This window comes from Callithrix jacchus, chromosome X, assembly GCF_049354715.1.
Source record: "Callithrix jacchus isolate 240 chromosome X, calJac240_pri, whole genome shotgun sequence".
Lineage (NCBI taxonomy): Eukaryota > Metazoa > Chordata > Mammalia > Primates > Cebidae > Callithrix > Callithrix jacchus.
Window position 1 is genome coordinate 107,082,878 of NC_133524.1, and position 25,010 is coordinate 107,107,887.

Genomic DNA, 25,010 nt, shown 5'->3' on the forward strand with positions numbered 1-25,010 from the left:
ATCAGGGCTTGGCTGTTGTCCAAAACAAAATTATGCATGCTTTCAAGTTTTGGCTTTCTAGTCTGTACCTACTTCTTCCTTTCCACATGTCATACCACACCATACACACGCGCACATGCAGACACACTCCCCACCAATGGCACGAGGACCAATTCATGAGAAATTACGACTTCAAAATCAAACAAAAACTGTTTCAGGTTTTTACAAAGGAATCATATTTGAACCACTGGTTCCCCTTCCTGTGCACTTCATAAAACTTGATAAGCTGATGGTTTTCAGACCACTTGGCAAAAGAAACTAATCAGCTGTGTTTCTGTTGAACTGAGGTTTTGATGGTTCCTAGTAACAGGAACAGTTTATGAAAAGAACAGTCTACTGGATAGGAATTGTGGTGTTAGGGCTACCTTTTCTTCTTCCTCCAAGGAAGTTGGGCCTGCAAGTGATATTCAGAATGATTCTGCTATTTTCTCATTTTAGGCTGGTCAAGAGCAAACAACAAATTTGAAGAATTTCTCTCTGTTTTGAGACAAATTCCAGTGCATTAAAATTAATGAGGAGCCCCCTCCCCACTTCACCATCACACACATTTCACTCCACCTCCCATACCCATTCATTCAACACTTATTTATTGGGTGCCTACTATGTGCCAGGTATACATTTTTCCATTACTACAGATGCTGTTTATTATTCAAATCATACCCCACAATATATATCCCTTTTAGAACAAAGGAAAATATTTATTTATAATAAAGTGAAACCATATGGCCATTTTGGTCTACCAGGCCCAAATATTTGTTTCTAAAGATAGGTCTTGAACTCCTTTGAAAATCAGTAACTATTTCAAGGCCCCACATTCTCTACCTGACCTTTTTTGCTACAGGAAGTACTGGATTAAGTCCAGTCCTATCACTAGCAGCTTAGGAAACACAATGAAGCTGAAAGATAAGGGTTGGAGTTGAGGGAAGTGTAAAACGAAGTAATGAAGAAAGGCTAATTCATGGCATTACCAGCAAGACGACTGAGGTGGCCACAGTGCTTAGTGTGGGGCCTCTCAGGGAATAAGCCGCATGGCTTAAGGTGACTGAACCCTAAATTTGGTTTAGAATGACATCTGGTTGACAGCCACTAATTCGGCCCCTCTCAACTTCCTACCACAATGAAAAATCAGGGCTGAGGAAAAGAGGAACACACAACACAGAAAACTGAGACTCATAGCATCTCCTGTTAGGAGCTGGAAGGAATCTCACTTACTATAAAGCAGATAGAGTTGGATGGAGAAAATCTTTCCTCAGTGTTTATATTAACCAGCAAACAGGGAAACCCACCCTCTCTTGGAGGCTGCTGATTTTTTGGTATGTCCAGCGTATTGTTCTCCAACCTCTGTCCCCCGATTCTTCTGCATCCATTCCAAAACAGCAGGGTCCAGAAAATAATACTGATATAGAGTAAGGCAAATAGAAATGGTTTCATCTAACTGCTGAGGCTTTGGGTTGGGTGCTGGCAAGCTGGGGGCATGCAAGTCAGAAGTGGCCAATGTGATGAATGGGAAGTCCAGCCTCAGCAGCACTGGGATGTTTCTATCAGTCATTCTATCCCATCCGCTATCAACACCTTCCTCACATGCTCAATATCCTCAGGCTTACCCTGTAATTCCTTGGACTCCTGCCTTATATCCAGTCCTTGCTGAGATTTTCTAAGGTTTTAGAAAATCATTTATATTTTATTACAAAACTAATTGATGCTTATGGAAGAACATCAAATAATACAGAAAATAGAAAGTACAAAGTCAAAGTCTACCTTTCCTCCTGCCCACTTCTACTCCTTTAAGATTAGCACTCCTAACATGTTGGTACATGACCTTCCAGATTGTTTCACAGGCATTTATATACATGTACATACAATTTTTACATATAGAAGTGATAGTGTAAAATTTCATTTTGCACCTTGTTTTGTTACTTAACACATCTTGGAGCTCGATTCACTTTACTACATTTAGATGTACTGTATTCTTTTTAACAGCTTCATAGTGTCCCATTAATTGGATGTATACACCAAGTCCCCGGTAGACGTTTAGGTTGACTGCATTTGTTTTGCTTTTATGAAAAAAACAATACACTGACTGTCCCTGCATACTTTTTGTACAAGGATATGATGAACACCTATTTGTGTGCAGTGGTGACCACTGCACATTCTGTACACTTTTCTAGCTCCTTTAATATGAGAGATTCTTTGAATTAGAACATCTTTTCAGATTTTAAGAAATTTGAAGTGTAATTCTTCTTAGACATCTATTTTTTAGAGAGGAATTCTATTTCATAAATTACTTCAAAGTACAAAAGAATGAAAGATGTGTAACCTACATAGATGCCTACTTGTGAGGTTTATTCTGAGATTAGTGCAGAGAACAGAAGTGAGACATTACCAGGGTGAAGGACGGAGAATCCAGACTGCTATCTTTCCTCTCTTCCAACTGTATGACTGAGCACCTAAGGCTTGGGAGAGAGTTTATGTGGACAAGTCTAAAGTGTCTACCTAATCCCACCAAAAAGATGGTTGTGTCTTACAACCCCACAGAAGGTCTTCGCTTCACAGAAGGATAGGAGGAGTGACCTGCTTGCCTTAGAGAACACATAAAGACTTGGCAAGTCATCCTGAAAGAGTACCAACTTCTGACCTAGACAAAGGGTTGGGGCTATGGTCTCTTTCTGCACATTTCCTGCCTCCAGTTACCAGTTTTACAGTGTACTTAAATGGTTTCCAATTGTTGATGATATTCAAAACTCTGAGAAAAGGGAAGGAAAATGGTGTAAGAAATCAGGCCTTTTTTGGATTTGCTAGAAGAGTAGCCATGGGAAGAGAAAAGCTTGGCCTGATGCTGTGGAGTGTTGAATTATTTGAGCTGTTCACACTTACTGCTTCTCTGTTGGCAGGCTGCCGGAAGATATCAGCATCAGAATGTTCCCATGACAGTTCTCCATCCCCTGTTTATTAAAAAGAAATAAAGAGAAAATTATACATTTATAGAAGGGAAAGCTATCACCCTTGTGACCCAGCAACATTTTTGGTACTATGATCTCAAAGTTTTTGAAGTGTTTTTGCTTTTGTGGCTGTCCTTTAAAAAACTGGCTGTAAAGGATTTCTGTGGGTGTGCCTCATTTTTCAAAACAACTCTGAAGAAAGTTGCTACTTTTTGAATAGATGACCTAGCAACATTATGCAGAATTTGGAAAATAAACACTTTCTACCTAATTTAGCCATCATTGTCCCTTTTGTTCCTTTTATTTCGTGACAGTTAAGTATTTTACAGGTCACATTCAACTTCTGTTTAAATTACTATTAAACAATGAGTTTTGAGAATTTGATCTGTCATAATTTCTTATGATATACTTTTCTCTAGGTCTACATGACCCACTCTTTGGACAAAGGACTCCTTGTCATTATCTTCCAAAGTAACTGCTTATAATAAGAATATTCTACTTTCAGCATCTACAGCAACAAACACACAAGAGATGTGGATAAACCTCAGCTGATTAAAAAAACAAGAGGATAATTTCAAAGTATGTTGCCCTTGTGTTACCTACGACAAAGCAAGCGAATGGGAAAAGCCTTGTCTTAGAGATGTCTGCATCACTCGAAATGAGTACTTAAATTATATATATGGCTGAAAATAAACCTATTATTCAATATATATATTTATAAGATAATCAGGAACACATAAAAGTATAAGTATGAAGAATTTTTTATTCTCATTACTTTCTCAAGCCTTCATAAGAGTAACAGGCCATGTACAGTGGCTTATGCCTTTAATCCCAGCACTTTGGGAGGCTGAAGCAGGCAGATCACTTGAGCTCAGGAGTTTGATACCACCCTGGGCAACACAGGGAGACCCTGTTTCTACAAAAAAAAAATACAAAAATTAGCCAGGCATGGTGGCATGCACCTGTAGTCCCAGTTACTTGGGAGGTTGAGGTGGAAGGACTGTTTGAGCTTGGCAGGTGGAGGTTGCAGTCAGCCAAGATGACACTACTGCACTCCAGCCTGGGCAACAGAGCCAGGCCCCGTCACACACAAAAAAAGTAACACATTACAGTTTCAAGCATGTGATAGTAGTGTTAGGGAAAATTACATAGTATCATAGGCTTTTAGGGACTGAAAATGACCTAAAAATTAGTTTGATAGCAATATTAGAATTAGGCAGTGACTTATAACAAAGTATGGCTTTAAATCTTCATAATTCAAATATCTGATGAAAAAATAATTAATTTTAAAGATTTAAATAGTTGCTAGGTTAATTTTTGTAAAATAGTAAAACACCACTTTGATTGTATAATTGTGTCATTCCCTGACCAAAACCCTCAATGGGTTCCCAACCGAAAGTCTCTACAATCACCCCCATCTCATCTTTATTGAACAACTACCTCCTACCCAATGATGTTGGCTACTCTACAATGGGAATCCTTTGATTCCTTTGCTCTTCATTACGTGACTCCCATTCTTGCTTCCGTGCTTTATATCATGTTATTCTTCTTCTGAAATTACCTTCCATCTCCCATGCTCCATAGCTCCCCTATAAAAGCATTTACGTTTTCTATCCTCTACAAAGTCTTCTTCAAACACTCTTACATATTTCTGATTGCCTAAAGGACTTAGCATCCTGATGTTTTAGAAGTATGGAAGACTTCAAGCATAATTTTTTTCCAACTGCTCCATTTAACAGATGGGGAAACCATGGCTGAGAGGTGATGTAGCCATTCACAGTCTAATAATGAGTTTGTGAGAATTAACACCAAAATCCTAGGTTTCCTGACTCCCAAATAGGCATGCCCATTCCATAAGAAAAGGGTTCATTACCTGTGTTACTATAGCACCATTATCTATAACAGTGCCTGATATGCAGTAGTCACTCAATAAATACTTGTCAAATGATGGAATTGGGAGGCCTTCTTTGACCACCCTATCTAAAATTTCAACCCCTAACTAATATTTATGCCTGCTCTTTGCTTTTTCTCCTTAGCACTTATTACTCTCTTATATTTCATATATTTTATTTATTTTGCTTATTGTCTGCTTTCCCCTATGAGAATCCCCCCATGATAACAGGGAATTTTGTCTATTGTGTTTACTGATGTAACTCCAGCATCTACAGCAATGCTGGGCACATAGTTCTTATTCATTATTTGCTGAATAAATACTAAAACACCGTAGAATATTTATTACTGTTAAATGTTTTCTGGGCCTTCCTTGTCTCCCTAGAAAGTCTGTAAATTTATTAAAAGAAGAGACTATGTCTTAGACCACCTCTGTATCTCCTAGACTGCTTCTCAAAATGTGCTTCTGGGACCAGCAGTGTCAGCATCACCTAGGAACTTGTTAGAAATGCAAAATTTTAGATCCCAACCTGTACCTACTAAGTCAGAAACTCAGGGTGGGGGCTGGTGAACCTGGGTTTTGATAAGCCCTGAAGGGGATTCTGATGCATGCAGGAGTTTGTGAATAACCAGGCTGGAGCACTTAGCATATTGCTGGGTACACATCAGGTGCTCAATATATGTATTGAACTGAACTGCAGTAAAAACTACAGAATTAAGTGGTTGGACAATAGTGTATATATATATATATATATATATATATATATATATATATACACTCTTCTCTGCCTGTTTTATTCCATGTCTGAGTAAAGATGGTAGAATGCAAGCAGACCTCTGTGGAAATCCCGACTGACCACTGTAAAAGGAAAGATGATTTAAACTATGTCTATAACTAGAAAATTATGCCCATGGGTCAGTTAACATGCATTGAACACTTCTTGGGTGAAGAGCCTGATACTACAGCAGAAGGAGGAGGAAATCGGGCTGGGCCTTTGCGCTCAGGATGTTTACATCCAGGTTGGAGGTGATGGGAATCAATATAGGAAACAGCAGCCTAAACACACACACAAAGCAACAAACTGTAAATACAAATGAAATGCACATGCTTTGGAGACATTGAATGGGAGGAGTGAGCAGTGAGATGTAATCATAAAAAGCCTCCTAAAAGAATTAATGCCTTTATCAAAATATATCATGTACCCTATAAATATATATGCCTATTATGCAGCCACAAAATTTTAAGAAAATAAAGAAATTTTTAAAAAGTAAACAGTAAAAAATAAAAATATATACTATTTTTAAAAAGGCTGAAGAATTCACGTTTGATTCTGTTGCCAATTTTTTGCAGGGGTTCCTATGGTAAAAATAATACTTGTGGAAGCCCATTCTGGCAATGGAGTGTAGACTAGTTGGGGAGTAACTTGAATCTGTGAGGCCATAAAGGAGCTGCTATAGTAATATGTAATAGGCCATGAGAATCTGTGCAATAACACACAAGAAGGATTGAATGAGACTCATACACATAAAAAGAAATTGATAAGAACCTGAAGGAAGATTTGATGATGGGGAAGGCAGGCAAAGGGGAAGTCAGTATCTGACAATTCTTGAGTTGCAAATCTGGAGAGCTGGGGACAGTGAATGAGCAGGGATAAACTTAGATTTACTTGCCTCCTTTGTTTTAGTGGGCAGTAGTGAGTCTGAGCCAAATAAAACACGGAACTAGAGAGAAGAATAGAAAACAGTAAAGATTTACCAGCAAATGGTAAAACAAAATGTAAAAGCTATACAACGTGGTTTCAATCCGAATTTAAGTAGCCAAAAGGGAGAAAAAAAGTTGCAAAAGAAAATTTAGTAACCCTAAATTTAAGTCGACTAAATCCCCCAATCAAAAGATATAGCCAAAACCTAATGGTATGCTACATCCAGACCCATTTCACATCCTAAGATACACAAAGACTCAAAACAAAGGGATGGAGAAAGATTTACCAACCAAATGGAGAGCAAAAATAAGTAAATAAATAAATAAAAAGCAGGAGTTGCGATTCTCACATCTGATAAAATAGATTTCAAAGCAACAAAGATATAGTGGTAAAAGGATCAATGCAACAATAAGAGCTAATGATCCTACCACCCAGATACATAAGACCCATAAAGAGATTTAGACTCAACGAGACAGAAAATTAATAAGGACATCCAGGACTTGAACTCAAACCCGGAACAAGTAAACTCAATAAATATTTATAGAGCTCTTCATTTTAAATACACAAAATATACGTTCTCCACCTTAAATACACAAAATATTGATTGGCCATTATTAATACCCATTTTTAGAATAAAGCTACATTCCCGTTCTCTCTCCCTCTTTTTCTTCCTCTTTCACTCTCCTTTTTCTTTCTTCCTTTTTCCTCTCCTTCACTCCTTTTTTTCTTTCAAAAAAAAAAAAAGAAAAATGATAGACCAGCTCTCTTGATCAAATATCCTTTTAAAATGTAGATTTAATGATTGGTATTGACATGAAATGTTTACTTAGCTGGCCTTCTGAGAAGTTCAATTTATTGAATTTATACCCTAGGGTTTTTTTTTAAAAAAGACTTTTAATTAAAGAGTATCTTTAAATACTTATAGTCCAGTCAGAATCTCAAAGATTTATAGAAGGACACAGCACCTGTTACAAATACGTGGAGAGGTAACATGGCAAATCAAGGACATAAGTCAGTATCAGGCATAGGAGCAGCATACTAATTAATACCCTGTAACACAAATCAGATGAGTGTGTCATGATGTGTATTTGATAAGCATTTGCGGACAGGAATGCACACCTAAATTTCAACCATTTCACCTCATTAAAAACTAATGGAGCGTATTTATATATATATTATTTTTTACAGGTTTAGTATCCCTAGTCTAAAATGCTCTAAAATTTTTTGAATGCTGACAGTACTCAAAGGAAACTCTCACTGGAGCATTTTTGGATTTTGGATTTTCGGATTAGAGATGATCAACTGGTAAGGACAACACAAATGTTCCAAAATCCAAAAACATCTGATATCTGAAATACTTCCAGTCCCAAGCATTTTGAATAAATAAGAGATATTTAGCCTGAATATATATATGCACATATATGTATACATGCTATATTTATATATAATATATACCATATACACTATAAATCATATATATTAAATATATAAATACTAGGAACTGTTAGCATTTCTGTTGACTCTGAGCTTTCAAAGTCATCAAAATTGCATTCTTTAAACTTTAATGTTCTATTAAGTAGCTGCTAAAGGTTTTAACATTTGAGTTACTCTATTTAACCCATAATTAAACTGGAATTATCTTCTTAGACGTTGACCTTTATATGGCTCTAATAGGTTCTCTAGACTTGGGTATGGTCTGTTTGGATAGCTGAAAATACATATGTCTTTTTGCAATCTTAGATATTATATCTTGGAAAAAGGTAGGTACCAGATATGCTAAAAATCCTTTTTCTTTGCTTTTTTTTGTCTGATCACTGGACAAATTATTTTGAGTGAGATGGAGGCTCTATTATTCAGCCGAGGCTTTTTGTAAAAGAAAAAAAAACCTGATTCTAATGGAGATAGGAAGGATTCTAGTTAATTTCAAGAAGCAACAGATGTAATTTTAACCAATTTTTGCACCAAAATGAAAAACAACTCTAGTATATTTTATGTCAAACAATACTCATTTAACCTTAAAAGCCACATGCATTGTTTATTCAAAACTCGATTATACTCTGAGTGGTACCCTATGTAGCTGGAATAGGTTGGCTTTCTGGTAGTGGGAGAAATGAAAAACAAGTATTTGAAAAATGGCCAAAAGCTAGGCTGAAATTCAGACTATTTATAACTCCCACGGCTTCAATTAATCTCTGGTGGCTTGAGCAGGTCAGAGAAGTAAACCATGTCCTCTCAAAAGGATTAATTGTACAATAAGATTCCAAGATACCCATGAAGATAAGCCTCAGAGAGCAAAACTCTGCCAGCATGTGGCCACTTTTGAACCACACAACACATCATAAATAAGGTAGTCATAGGGCTGATTTATCTCAGACAACCCAGTTTTATTGCCTATTTTTCTGGCAGGCATAATTATTAAGATTGCAGCTCTTCCTTTCAAAATGTGCCTTGGTTGAGATGGTAAATTATATAGTCACTCTAATTATAAGGCACAGAGACATGAGACAAATCCCAGAGAGAGGGGAAGTGATCTCTATTTTCTGAGGGAGAAGTTGAAATCAGCAGAATCAGGGCAAAGTGAAAGAGAGCAAGGAGGAATAAACCCATTGTGGAGTCTCTCCTTACCATGTGCTGGGTTTCATGGGGGAACACTTTAATGCCAGTGCTCTATGCCAAAGCTGGAGATGAATGAGTGAGTAGAAGCAGATGATTTTAGGGAGCTTTTGCCAAATATCTAATTCTACAAATTTTGCTGGGAGGGAGCAAGTGTGCTGAAATTTGAGAGAAACTTTAATAGGAAACTAGTAAAAGCATTCTCCACTGATAGGCATTTGAGCTTTCAATAATGATATATACCACTACAAGAAATCTACCAGTCATCTATAGCACAGAATTAGAAACTACTTTAAATTTCATATGGAACAAAAAAAGAGCCCATATAGCCAAGACAATCCAAAGCAAAAAGAACAAAGCTGGAGGCATCATGTTACTTGACTTCAAACTATGCTACAAGGCTACAGTAAACAAAACAGTATAGTACTGGTACCAAAAAAGATATATAGACCAATGGAACAGAACAGAGGCCTCAGAAGTAATGCCACACATCTACAACCATCTGATCTTTGACAAACTGACAAAAACAAGCAATGTGGAAAAGATTCCCTATTTAATAAATGTCTTGGGTAAATTGGCTAGTCATATACAGAAAACGGAAACTGCACCCATTCCTTACAACTTATACAAAAAATAACTCAAGATGGACTAAAGACTTAAACATAAGACCTAAAACCATAAAAAACCCTAGAAGAAAACCTAGGTAATACCATTCAGGAAATAGTCATGGGCAAAACTTAATGACTAAAACACCAAAAGCAATGGCAACCAAAGCCAAAAATAGACAAATGGGATCTAGTTAAACAAAAGGGCTTGTGCACAGCAAAAGAGACTATCATCAGAGTGAACAGGCAACCTACAGAATGGGAGAAAATCTTTGCAATCTATCCATCTGACAAAGGGCTAATACCCAGAATCTACAAAGAACTTAAATTTACAAGAAAAAAAAATGCCACATCAAAAAGTGGGCAAAGGATATGAACAGATACTTCTCAAAAGAAGACATTCATGCAGCGAACAAACATGAAAAAAAGCTCATCATCACTGGTCATTAGAAAATGCAAATCAAAACCACAATGAGATAACATCTCATGCCAGTTAGAATGGGAATCATTAAAAAGTCAGGAAACAACAGATGCTGGAGAGGATGTGGAGAAATAGGAATGCTTTTATACTGGTGGTAGGAGAGTAAATTAGTTCAACCATTGTGGAAGACTGTGGCAATTCCTCAAGGATCTAGAACCAGAAATACCATTTGACCCAGCAACCCCATTACAGGGTATACACCCAAGGGATTATAAATCATTCTATATAAACACACACACACACACACACACACACACACACACACACGTTTATTGCAGCACTATTCATAATAGAAAAGATTTGGAACCAACCCAAATGCCCACCAATGATAGACTAGATAAAGATAATGTGGCATATATACACCATGGAATACTATGCAGCCATAAAAAAGGATCAGACAGTTATTTTCTTTAAAAAAAAAAAAACTTTGGTGATGGAGGAAACCACATTGCCATGTATGTACCTGCATAACAATATTGCATGTTCTTCACATGTACCCCAAAACCTAAAACACAATAAAATATATTAAAAATACTTTATTGTCAAATGAAGTCCTTCATTGTTTGGGCTGTCAATATAAGATCTTAGCATTTTTTACAAAATATCTGCTTGAGAAACACCAAAACACAGACAATGGGGGGACTTCCTGCCAACATTAGCAAGCCAAACTGGAAGAAGAGTAAAGAGTATTTGTTCATAAAAATCAGAAATACTTTACTTAAAAAAAAGTGCACTGTGCAGATGTCTGTGTTGTCAGGAAGAAATCAAAAGAGAGGGAAAAGACAAACTATGAGCTGGATGGTGCCTACCATCCACACTCTGCTCTTTCAATGGAAATGTGGCTAAACAGATCCAGGTTTATGGTGAGAAACAATCTTTGCTTCTCAGAGCAGTCCCAATGCACCTGCTGGATTGTTACCATATCTAACCCCTGGAAAGATGGTCCTCACACAGTCTGTTCCAGTAGCCTCAGAAATAAGAGTTCCGTAACTCACTTTGCTTCCCCAAGTTGAGAGGCAGTATAATATAATGGCTAAGAGAACAGCTTGGAGCCAAACAGCTTGGATTCAAATCCTGGCTCTGCTCCTTCCCACCTGTGTGACTTTGGGCAAATGAATTAACCTCTCTGTGCCTCAGTTTCCTTATTGCTAAAATGGGCACAATAATGCCTACCTCATAGAACTGTGAAGATTAAATGAATTAGTATATGCAAAGCACTTAGAATTGTGCCTGGCACACTGTGTTGGCTAAATGTTAACTGCGACTCCTAATCCCTTTTCTTCCCATTCTTTCCCTCCACTTCTTTTTCCTCCTTTTCCTCAAGGGTAGCTTACATATGGGTAAAAACCCAGCTTAAGGGACTCCCAAAAGTGTGCTATGTATTTAACAAAGAAAAGGGTTTGGATCAAACAAACAAAAAAACAAACAAGCGAACAAAGCATAGCAAAGATAACTGTATGCCTGCACATTGAAAAGTAATCATTTCATCTCTCAATCATTGGAAGGCAGGGTCCTGGAGATATTTTTAAACAGGGCTAGAGAGATTTCTTCAGCTCATACCTTCTAAACTGGCTATCCAATTTTTTAAAAGAGAGTTTGCAACTGAATTAAAATCTCTTTTCTTTCTTGGCTAAAAATGAGGCTTGACAGGACAGATACCTGCTTCATTGGTAGGAGTACAATTTAATAAAATTATAAAGTGAAGTATTAAAAATCCAAGTCCCCACCGGACATGGTGGCTGACACCTGTAATCTCAGCACTTTGGAAAGCCGAGGTAGGTGGATCACCTGAGGTAAGAGGTTCGAGACCAGCCTAGTCAACATGGGGAAACCCTATCACTACTAAAAATACAAAAATTAGCCAGGCATGGTGAGTGCCTGTAGTCCCAGCTACTCAGGAGGCTGAGGCGGGAGGACCACCTGAACCCAGGAGGCAGAGGTTGCAGTGAGCCAAGATCATGCCACTGCACTCCAGCTTGGGCAACAGAGTGAGACTCTGTCTTAAAAAAAAAAAATCCAAGTACCTAAGTGAAGTAGAGTTCCATGCTACCACATCCATGAACTGAAAATAAAAAGCAGGACAGAGCAGGGAAACTCAATGACCTACCCATGTTGACTGCCTGGTCAATCTGAAAATGAAAAGCAGTCAGTTGTATACACTGTTCCTCTTTCTCATGTATCTTTTACCTCTGTTTGCAGTGTCAGTCAACAAATCAGAGTGATTTCTTTAAACTACTGGAGTCTAAGCTCATAAAGACTATTCTAATGTGAGTAACGGGCACATCCAATAGTGTTTCTGGGCAGCTATGAAATTCCTTGAAGTAGTTAGAAAAGACTAAGGCTGAAGAAGTAAGAGTGACTTTAACCACCCATGAAGAAACAATTGCTCTCAAATGCTCTGGGAATTCCTTATTTTTATTGTGGAAACAGATTCATATACACACAAAAAAGTCCTCCAACCCCAGATGGCCAGTTAGGAATCAATGCTATTAATTTGTTAAGCTCAATATGAAAGTCAACTCTGTCTCATTTACTCATCTGAATGACTTTCTATTAAAGAAGAAATATTTTGGACATAGGAAACATGCCAAGAAGGAACATGATGACCTCAGAAGGACGGGGTCCTGGGACAGTCAGCAAGCACGTGGGGATGAATTTTGAGCATGAGGATGCAAAGAAAGCAAAAACAACCTGAAACATTCCCATGGAAGGAGAAGGGTTCCAGTTGGGATTTAGAAGATGAGGAGAGCTAGTTGAAGATAGCAAATCTCTAAAATGGTCCCGTATGCATGAACGTAAATTATTCACTTTTGAAAAGATACTACTAATGACGGTGAGACTCTTCTATAGCTATGAAGAGATCAGAGTATCTCAATACACAGTCGTCCCTCAGCATCCATGGAGATTTGGTTCCAGGACCCCCCACAAATACCAAAATCCATGGATGCTCAAGTCCCTGATAAAAGATGGCATAGTATTTGCATATAACCTACACACATACTCCCATATACTTTAAATAATCTCTAGATTACTTATAATACTTAATACAATATAAATGCTATGTAAATAGTGATTTTACTATATTGGTTTCTAAAATTTGTAATTTTTAAATTGTTGTACTGTTAATTTTAATGTTTCTTAAAAATTATTTTCTATCTGCAGTTGGTTGAATCCATGGATGTGGTATCAGTGGATTATATAGATTATAATAGAGGGCGGACTGTAGTTTGAACTTTAGGTGAGAACATATAAACTCGAAAATTACTGAGCGAATTTAAAAAAATTTTTACTTGATTGTGGTAAGGACACTTAAAAAAAGATTTACCCTCTTAACAAACTTAAGTGTACAATACTATATTGTTAACTATATGCACAATGCTGTACTGCATATCTCTAGAACTTGTTCACCTTGGAGGGAATATGGGAAGTTGCTAATCAACAGGCATAAGGTTTCAGTTAAACAAGATGAATTTTCACTTTTTAAAGTAGTGTTTCTCATTAACAATGTTTCCTTCCTATCATCATGACCAGGAGATGGTGGTGTTTCTGCAGAAAATGTGGGCCAAAACAAAAACAACTTGAGACTAATTCATGAGAATCTATAGGAGCTGCTATTATTTTCTTCAGATTTCTTTGATTTTGAAAACTTTGAAAAACTTGGTTAATTTTTATGATGTTTAAAATAAATAAAGTATCTCACACACCACTTCCCCAACGATACTGGATTCTAGCCGAGATGGCATCTGAGGTGCAATTTTGCTGCTCTTTTGAAAGAGAAATCAAGTGTCTTAGGTAAAATGACACTTATCTTGAATACTGACAAACTGCTTTTAAACAGTTGTTTCCAGTTTCATTTACCATGAAGGAGATAGCAGAAATATCACAATGTTGTAAAAAAAGACTTCCTCTTCTCCCTGGGTTCATTTGAGATACGTTGACTACATGGGCTTGGGTTGAGCAAATTGTGAGTTCCGCCTTTTCTCCTTCCCGCCTACTGTGTCTGCACTTGGAATACTGTCAAGAGCTTTATGTAACAGTGGCTCTCTTTGTTTTAAATAAATCAATCAGCATGATATATGAATAATATCATGCTATGGGAAATGGAAAAAAGATACAAACCAATAACAGTGTAAGAAGATATTTTTGGGGAGTTGGATTCAAGATGGCGTGGTAAGCACAACCCAGGATTGCAGCTCTCAGTGAATGTGAAGAGGGTGAGTCAAAGCCGCATTTCCAGACGGAGCTTTGTTGCCCACAGAACTGGGAAATTCCCAGGTGTAGGAGAGACACGGGACGCCAGCACAGCTGTTCTGGCTGGGGCGGCAGCTTCGGCCGGCGCCACAGTGCAGCAGCACTCTGCAACACTCCACACAAAACGCACTGGTCCGGGTGCCCGTTAAACCAGCAATCTGAGACTTGGAAGGGCAGATTAGCATATCCATCTGATTAAACGGGACTTAAACAGTGAGCCAGACCAGGAGATTCCTGGGAAGCAGCGTTTGAGCCAGCGCAGTGGGTCGCTGCATGGGAAATCACATAGATCCTGGTGCCCTAACAGCAGGCGACTGAAACACCTGGGAGAGAGTCAACCATTCAACTTAAAAAAAGAAAAAAAAGGCACTCTGAGGCAGGGAGCCAGGTGAGCAGGCTCGGTGGGTTTCACCCCCACAGGGACAAACAAAATGGTGATTCAAAACACTCCAGGTGGAGAGTTTCACTGTGGGCACAGCTGAACCCAGGATGGTGCAGCTTGGTGATGGAGGGGCGTCCGCCATTACCGAGGCAATCTGCCCCTACTGAGGTACACTCCCATTGCTGATGCAGCCTGCCATTGCCGAGGCAACCCGCCATAACAGAGAGACTCCACCGCAGGGCGGAGCCCGTGGCAGCAGGGCGGAGCCCGTGGCAGCAGGGTGGAGCCCGCAGCAGCAGGGCAGAGCCCGCAGCAACAGGGCGGACCCCATGCCAGCAGAGCAGAGCCTCGGCAGGCAAACAGTGACTAGACTGCCTTCTAGCTGGGAAGGACAGTGCAACGGACACTCATAAAGAAAGCCCGAACCCCCTGCGACAGAGCATCTGAGGAAAAAAAGGGGTTTTATGAGTTCTGCTGCAGCAGACTAAAACGTAGCAGCCTAACAGTCCTGAATGAACAACGGAGCTCACAGCTCAGCACTTGAGCTCCTATAAAGTACAGACTGTCTCCTCAAGCAGCTCCCTGACCCCTCTATATCCAAAGAGTCACCACAAAAAGGACTGATCAGACTGACATTTGGCGGGCATCATTCTGGGACAAAGATAGCAGAAGAAGAAACTGGTAGCATCCCTCACTGTTCCGCAGCTGCTACAGGTGTACCCCAGACAAGCAGGGCCTGGAGTGGACCTCAGCAGTTGTACAGCAGAGGGGCTAGACTGGTAGAAGGAAACCAAGTAACAGAAATACTTCATCATCAACAATCTAGGCAACCACTCAGAGACCCAAATCGAAAAGTCAGCAACTACTCAGATGATAGGTGGATAAATCCACAAAGATGGGAAGAAACCAGTGCAAAAAGGAGGAAAACACCCAAAACCAGAACATTTCACCTCCTACAAAGGACCAAAACTCCTCACCAGCAAGGGAACAAAGCTGGACTGAGAATGACTGTGACGAAATGATGGAATTAGACTTCAGAAGGTGGATAATGAGAAACTTCTCTGAGCTAAAAGAACATGTTTTAAATCAATGCAAAAAAACTAAGAACCTTGAAAAAAGATTTGAGGAAATGATAACAAGAATGGATAACTTAGAGAGGAATATGAATGAATTGAAGGAGCTGAAAAACACAACACAAGAACTTCACGAAGCATGCACAAGTTTCAACAGCCAAATTGACCAAGCAGAAGAGAGAATATCAGAAGTCGAAGATCAACTCAATGAAATAAAACGAGAAACCAAGATTAGAGAAAAAAGTGCAAAAAGGAATGAACAAAGTCTCCAAGAAATGTGGGACTATGTGAAGAGACCTAACCTATGTTTGATAGTTGTACCAGAATGAGATGAAAAGAATGAATCCAAGCTGGAAAATACTCTTCAGGATATCATCCAGGAAAACTTCCCCCACCTAGCAAGACAGGCCAACACGCAAATGCAGGAAATACAGAGAACACCACAAAGATATTCCACAAGAAGAGCAACCCCAAGGCACATAATCCTCAGATTCACCAGGGTTGAAATGAAGGAGAAAATATTAAGGGCAGCCAGAGAAAGGTCGGGTCACCCACAAAGGGAAGCCCATCAGACTCACAGCAGATCTCTCGGCAGAAATCCTACAAGCCAGGAGAGAGTGGGGGCCAATATTCAACATCCTTAAGGAAAAGAACTTTCAACCCAGAATTTCATATCCAGCCAAACTGAGCTTCAGAAGTGAAGGAAAAATAAAATCCTTTGCGAACAAGCAAGTACTCAGAGATTTTGTCACCACCAGGCCTGCTTTACAAGAGCTCCTGAAAGAGGCACTACACATAGAAAGGAACAACCAGTACATGCCATTCCAAAAACACACTAAATGCTAAAGAGCATCAACAAAATGAAGAATCTATATCAACTAATGGGCAAAACAGCCAGCAAGCATCAAAATGACAGTATCAAATTCACACATAACAATATTAACCCTAAATGTAAATGGGCTAAATGCACCAATCAAAAGACACAGACTGGCAAGTTGGATAAAAAGCCAAAACTGGAGGGGGACTCAAGATGGCGGTGTGAGAACAACCCAGGATTGAAGTGTTCAGTGAATCCACGGAGAGATGAGTCAGAGCTGCATTTTCAGACTGATCTTTGTTGCCCACAGAACGAGGAAATTCCCAAGTATAAAGGAGACGTGGGACACCAGGCAGAGGCTCTGCCTGGAGAAGCCGGCAGCCGGGGTGGCGGCAGCCAGCCCGACCCAGCGCTCCCCACAGGGCGCGCTTGTCCGGGTGCCCTGTTGAACTGGCAACCTGAGACTTGAGAGGGCTGAACGTGAGACTGAAGGAGACTTGGACAGTGGGCCAGCCCAGGGGATTGCAGAAAAACAGCGTTTGGGGTAGTGCAGTGGGACAGAAAAAACAGTGATTCCAAACGCTCGCCGTGGAGATGGTCCCTGAGGCACTCCATGGGGGAGGGACATCCACCATTACCGAGGCAACCCGCCCCTACTGAGATACAGGCCCACTGCTGATGCAGCCTGCCATTGCCGAGGCAACCCGCTACAACAGAGAGACTCCGCCGCAGGGCGTAGCCCGTGGCGGAGACCGCAGCAGCAGGGCAGAGCCTGCAGCAAAAGGGCGAACCTCACAACAGCAGGATGGAGCCTCGGCAGGCAAATAGTGTCTAGACTGCCTCCTAGCTGGGCAGGACACCTCAACGGACATCCAAAAACAAAGCCCCAACCCCCCAAGACAGGGCATTTGAGAAAAAAAAAGGGTTTTTAAATGAGCTCTGTTGCAGCAGAATCAAACATAGCAGCCCAACAGCCCTGAATGAACAACAGAGCTCACAGCTCAGCAATTCAGCTCCTATAAAGTACAGACTGTCTCCTCAAGCAGCTCCCGGACCCCTCTATATCCAAAAGACTGACATTTGGCAGGCATCATCCTGGGAAAAAGATAGGAGAAAAAGAAACTGGTAGCATCCCTCACTGTTCCGCAGCTGCTATAGGTGCACCCCAGACAAGCAGGGCCTGGAGTGGACCTCAGCAGTCGTACAGCAAAGGGGCTAGACTGGTAGAAGTAAAACCAAGTAACAGAAATACTTCATAACCAACAATCTGGGTGTCCAATCAGAGACCCAATCAAAAAGTCAGCAACTACACAGACGACAAGTGGATAAATCCACAAAGATGGGAAGAAACCAGCGCAAAAAGGAGGAAAACACCCGAAATCAGAACACCTCACCTCCTAGAAAGGACCAAAACTCCTCACCAGCAAGGGAATAAAGCTGGACGGAGAATGACTGTGATGAAATGACAGAATTAGACTTCAGAAGGTGGATAATGAGAAACTTTTGTGAGCTAAAAGAACAGGTATTAAATCAATGCAAAGAAACTAAGAACCTTGAAAAAAGATATGAAAAAAGATTTAAGAAAATGATAACAAAAATGGATAACTTAGAGAGGAATATGAATGAATTAAAGGAGCTGAAAAACACAATACGAGAACTTTGCTAAGCATGCACAAGTTTCAATAGCCAAATTGACTAAGCAGAAGAAAGAATATCTGAAGTCGAAGACCAACTCAATGAAATAAAACGAGAAACCAAGATCAGAGAAAAAAGCACAAAAAGGAATGAACAAAGTCTCCAAGAAATGTGGGACTATGTGAAGAGACCTAACCTACATTTGATAGGTGTACTAGAAGGGGGTGAACAGAATGAATCCAAGCTGGAAAATACTCTTCAGGACATCATCCAGGAAAATTTCCCCCACCTAGCAAGACAGGCCAACACGCAAATGCAGGAAATAGAGAGAACACCACAAAGATATTCCGCAAGAAGAGCAACCCCAAGGCACATAATCCTCAGATTCAACAAGGTTGAAATGAAGGAGAAAATACTAAGGGCAGCCAGAGAGAAAGGTCGGGTCACCCACAAAGGGAAGCCCATCAGACTCACAGCAGATCTCTCGGCAGAAACTCTACAAGCCAGAAGAGAGTGGGGGTCAATATTCAACATTCTTAAAGAAAAGAACTTTCAACCCAGAATTTCATATCCAGCCAAACTGAGCTTCAGAAGTGAAGGAAAAATAAAATCCTTTGCGAACAAGCAAGTACTCAAAGATTTTGTCACCACCAGGCCTGCTTTACAAGAGCTCCTAAAAGAGGCACTACACATAGAAAAGAACAACCAGTACCAGCCATTCCAAAATCACACTAAATGCTAAAGAGCATCAACATAATGAAGAATCTACAACAACTAACGGGCAAAACAGCCACTTAGCATCAAAATGGCAGTATCAAATTGACACATAACAATATTAACCCTAAATGTAAATGGGCTAAATGCACCAATCAAAAGACACAGACTGGCAAATTGGATAAAAATCCAAAACCCATCAGTGTGCTGTATCCAGGAAACCCATCTCACATGCAAGGATAACAAAGGCTCAAAATAAAGGGATGGAGGAAGATTTACCAAGCAAATGGAGAGCAAAAAAAAGCAGGAGTTGCAATTCTCATCTCTGATAAAATAGACTTTAAAGCAACAAAGATCAAAAGAGACAAAGAAGGCCATTACATAATGGTCAAAGGATCGATACAACAAGAAGAGCTAACGATCCTAAACATATATGGACCCAATGCAGGAGCACCCAGATACATAAGGCAACTTCTTAATGACTTACGAAGAGACTTAGACTCCCACACAATAATAGTGGGAGACTTTAACACTCCACTGTCAATATTAGACAGATCAACCAGGCAGAAAATCAACAAGGATATCCAGGGCTTGAACTCAGACCTGGAACAAGCAAACCTGATAGACATTTATAGAACTCTCCATCCCAAATCCACAGAATATACATTTTTCTCACCACCACATCACACCTACTCTAAAATTGACCACATATTTGGAAGTAAAGCACTCCTCAGCAAATGCAAAACAACTGAAATCATAACAAACAGTCTCTCAGACCATAGTGCAATCAAGTTAGAACTCACAATTCAGAAACTAACCCAGAAACGCTCAGCTTCATGGAAACTGAACAACTGGCTCTTGAATGTTGACTGGATAAACAATGAAATGAAGGCAGAAATGAAGAAGTTCTTGGAAACCAACAAGAACGAAGACACAACATGCCAAAATCTCTGGGACACATTTAAAGCAGTCTCTAGAGGAAAATATATAGCAATAAGCGCCCATATGAGGAGAATGGAGAGATCCAAAATTGACACCCTATCATCAAAATTGAAAGAGCTAGTGGAGCAAGATCAAAAAAACTCAAAACCTAGCAGAAGACAAGAAATAACTAAGATAAGAGCAGAACTGAAGGAGGTAGAGACACGAAAAACCCTTCAAAAAATCAATAAATCCAAGAGCTGGTTTTGTGAAAAGATCAACAAAATAGACAGACCACTAGCCAGACTGATAAAAAAAGAATAGAGAGAACAACCAAATAGATGCAATAAAAAATGATAAAGGGGAAATCACCACAGATTCCACAGAAATTCAAACCATCATCAGAGAATACTACAAACAACTCTATGCACATAAACTAGTAAACCTGGAAGAAATGGATAATTCCTGGACACCTGTGTCCTCCCAACCGTAAACCAGGAGGAAGGCAAAACTACGAATAGACCAATAACAAGGTCTGAAGTCGAGGCAGCAATTAAGAGCCTACCACACAAAAAAAAGTCCAGGTCCGGATGAGTTCACAGCCGAATTCTACCAGACACACAAAAAGGAGCTGGTACCATTCCTTCTAAAACTATTCCAAATAATCCAAAAAGAGGGAATCCTTCCCAAATCATTTTATGAGACCAACATCATCCCGATACCCAAACCTGATAGAGACCCAACAAGAAAAGAAAACTTCAGGCCAATATCCATGATGAACATAGATACAATAATCTTCAATAAAATGCTGGCAAGCCGATTGCAACAGCACATCAAAAAACGTATCCACCATGATCAAGTAGGATTCATCCCGGGGATGCAAGGCTGGTTCAACATACGCAAGTCTATAAATGTAATTCACCACATAAACAGAACCAAAAACAAAAACCACATGATTATCTCAATTGACGCAGAGAAGGCATTCGACAAAATTCAACAGCCCTTTATGCTAAAAACCCTCAATAAACTCAGTATCGATGGAACGTATCTCAAAGGAATAAAAGCTATTTATGACAAACCAACAGCCAATATCATACTGAATGGGCAAAAACTGGAAGCATTCCCTTTGAAATCTGGCACTAGACAAGGCTTCCCTCTTTCACCACTCCTATTCAATATAGTACTGGAAGTTCTAGCCACAGCAATCAGGCAAGAAAAAGAAATAAAGGGTATTCAAATAGGAAAGGAGGAAGCCAAATTGTCTCTATTTGCAGACGACATGATATTATACCTAAAAGACCCCATTGCCTCAGCCCAAACACTCCTGAAACTGATAAGCAACTTCAGCAAAGTCTCAGGATATAAAATCAATGTGCAAAAATCACAAGCATTCCTATACACCAATAACAGACTTAAAGAGAGCCAAATCAAGAACGAAATGTCATTCACAATTGCTACAAAAAGAATAAAATACCTAGGAATACAACTCACAAGGAACGTAAGGGACCTCTTCAAGGAAAACTACAAACCACTGCTCAACTAAATAAGAGAGGACACAAACAGATGGAGAAACATTCCATGTTCATGGTTAGGAAGAATTAATATCATGAAAATGGCTATACTGCCCAAAGTAATTTACAGAATCAATGCTAACCTCATCAAGCTACCATTGACTTTCTTCACAGAACTGGAAAAAACCACCTTGATCTTCATATGGAACTAAAAGAGAGCTCGCATAGCCAAGTCAATTCTAAGCAAAAACAACACAGTGGGGGGCATCACACTACCGAATTTCAAACTATACTACAAGGCTACAGGAATGAAAACAACATGGTACTGGTACCAAAACAGAGATATAGATCAATGGAACAAAACAGAGGCATCGGAGGCAACACAACATATCTACAACTATACAATCTTTGATAAACCCGATAAAAACAAGCAATGGGGAAAGGATTCCTTGTTTAATAAATGGTGTTGGGAAAACTGGATAGCCATGTGCAGAAAGCAGAAACTGGACCCCTTCCTGACACCTTACACTAAAATTAACTCCAGATGGATTAAAGACTTAAACATAAGACCTGGCACCATAAAAACCCTAGAAGAAAATCTAGGCAAAACCATTCAGGACATAGGAGTAGGCAAGGACTTCATGAACAAAACACCAAAAGCATTGGCAACAAAAGCCAAAATAGACAAATGGGACCTAATCAAACTCCACAGCTTCTGCGTGGCAAAAGAAACAGTCACTAGAGTGAATTGGCAAGCAACAGAATGGGAAAAAAGTTTTTGCAGTTTACCCATCTGACAAAGGGCTGATATCCAGAATTTACAAAGAACTCAAACAGATTTACAGGAAAAAAACACACAAGCCCATTCAAAAATGGGCAAAGGATATGAACAGACACTTTACAAAAGAAGGGATACATGAGGCCAACAAACATATGAAAAAATGCTCATTATCACTGGTCATTAGAGAGTTGCAAATCAATACCACATTGAGATACAGTTAGAATGGCGATCATTAAAAAATCTGGAGACAACAGATGCTGGAGAGGATGTGGAGAAAAAGGAACACTTTTACACTGTTGGTGGGAGTGCAAATTAGTTCAACCATTGTGGAAGACAGTGTGGCGATTCCTCAAGGTCTTAGAAATAGAAATTCCATTTGACCCAGCAATCCCATTACTGGATATATATCCAAAGGACTATAAATCGTTCTACTATAAGGACACATGCACACGAATGTTCATTGCAGCACTATTTACAATAGCAAAGACCTGTAACCAACCTAAATGCCCATCAATGATAGATTGGACAGGGAAAATGTGGCACATATACACCATGAAATACTATGCAACCATACAAAACTATGAGTTCGTGTCCATAGAAGGGACATGGATGAATCTGGAAATCATCGTTCTCAGCAAACTGACACAAGAACAGAAAATCAAACACCGCATGTTCTCACTCATAGGCGGGTGTTTAACAATGAAAACACATGGACACAGGGAGGGGATCATCACACACTGGGGTCTGTTGGGGCGGGGATAGGGGAGGGACAGTGTTGGGTAGGGAGGTTGGGGAGAGATAACATGGGGAGAAATGCCAGATGTAGATGACGGGGAGCATGGAGGCAGCAAACCAGCTTGCCATGTATGTACCCATGCAACAATCCTGCATGATCTGCACATGTACCCCAGAACCTAAAGTACAATAATAAAAAAAAAAGCAAGCTGAAAATTTTAGATCTGATAATATGGTAATGAATGTTAGCATGATCAAGTAGTTTCTCAAGAAGAAAATTCTTAGGCTGGGCACAGTGGCTCATGTCTGTAATCCCAGAACTTTGGGAGGCTGGAGCAGGAGAATCATTTGGACCCAGGAATTTAAGAGCAGCCAGGGCAACACAGCAAGACCATGTCTCAAAAAAAAAATTAGCTGGACATGGTGGTGCACACCTGTAGTCCCAGCTATTCAGAAGGCTGAGGCAGAAAGATAGCTCAGAATTTGAGGCTGCAGTTAGCTATAATTGTGCCAGTGCACTCCAGCCTGGGTGACAGAGTGAGACCCTGTTTCTGAAAAACAGGAATCTGTCAAAAGAAAGAAAAGTAAAAGAAAATTCCTAGATTAGGGATTTAGGTAGCATGTACAATGTGGAAGGAACATTATAGACTCCTGCAGCCTTGGGGAGGTGCTGGATTCATGGGATCAGAAGTTTGGGATCCAGGAATTTATGTCTGCCACCAGTTATCTCCCTAATTTTGAGCCAATCTTCCCTCATCCTGGAGTGCAGAGAACAAGGAGGGACATGGTGTCAGTTGAGGCTAGAGAGACAGTCTCAGGAGTCTTCCTTTACTTCCTTGAATAGGTCTACTGCTCTCAATTACTGGCTTTTATAACACCTTTCCTTTGTGGCATGTGGCACAGTTGCAATCTTATATTTACTAATATCATGATATGGTGTCCGTCTTCCCCCCTAAAACTCCATAAGGGCAGGTTCCATGTCCATTTTTGTTCACCATTGGATCTCTAGCACTGGTGCGGTGCCAGGGTCTTAGTGATTGCTTGACAATGTTTGCTGAATGAAAGAAGGTAGATATTTACACTCAATACTCTTTAAGCCTAGAGTCAGAGAGGAGTAAGTTAAGGCCTTGATGGGAAAATATGGGCAGTGTGGTAAGATACTCTCTTAGGAGTATCTGTGTATAACAATGTGCCATGCATGTCCCCTCTTCCCCTTTACTCACCTGTACTAGGAGAGATCCTTGTCCTACTCCTATGGATGGGTCCCAACAAGTAGTGTAGAGGTTAAGAGCTTGAAACTCTGGAGTCAGATTGACCAGGTTAAAATTCTAGCTCTGCCACTTACTACCATTTGTCTTTGGACAAATAAATCACTTAAATTTTCTGTCTTAGCTTTCTAATCTGTAGAATGGGGATATAAACAGTTGATACTATTTTTATGAGGATCAAATGAGCTATTCCACACATAAGTGCTTAGAACACTGGCACATTGTAAATGCTACATATAGACACCATTTACTAAATGCAGACTTGGCTTTCAGTACAGTTAATAGCTACCTCAAATGCCTCTACCTTGTCTAGAGTCCAAGTACCTAGCCTTCTCTTGTATGGCAAGATGCAGGAGACCGGGAGTAGAAATGATCAAAGGTGGAAGGAAGCTGGGTGTGCGCTTGGGTTTGAGGCCTGCCTTCCTAGAATGTAGCAGTAGTATAATCTCTGATGAGATTTTTCTTCTGATAAAGTTTCACTTAAGGTTCAAGTGGCTGTTTGCACTATGCTTCCAGTCCTAATGAGGTTTGCTGAAGTGCCAGTAATGACATACATTGTGCCAGCACTCTCATTGACTGTCCTAGTCTCAATGACATGTCTAGTCAATGGAGAAGGCTAGGGCTGCGATTCAATATGTGTCTAGGATTGCTA

General features: G+C 39.8%; 1 protein-coding gene across 4 annotated transcripts in view; it reads right to left on the reverse strand.

The window, feature by feature from the left end:
* The window catches only part of CHRDL1 (chordin like 1), a 125,592-nt gene that overhangs the window by 23,416 nt on the left and 77,166 nt on the right, over positions 1-25,010 (reverse strand). For all 4 annotated transcript variants that reach the window (XM_035288240.3, XM_008989763.5, XM_008989764.5 and 1 more), the window contains exon 7: positions 2,914-2,981. In XM_035288240.3, the coding sequence (XP_035144131.1) occupies positions 2,914-2,981 (68 nt within the window). The remainder of the gene's footprint in view (positions 1-2,913; positions 2,982-25,010) is intronic.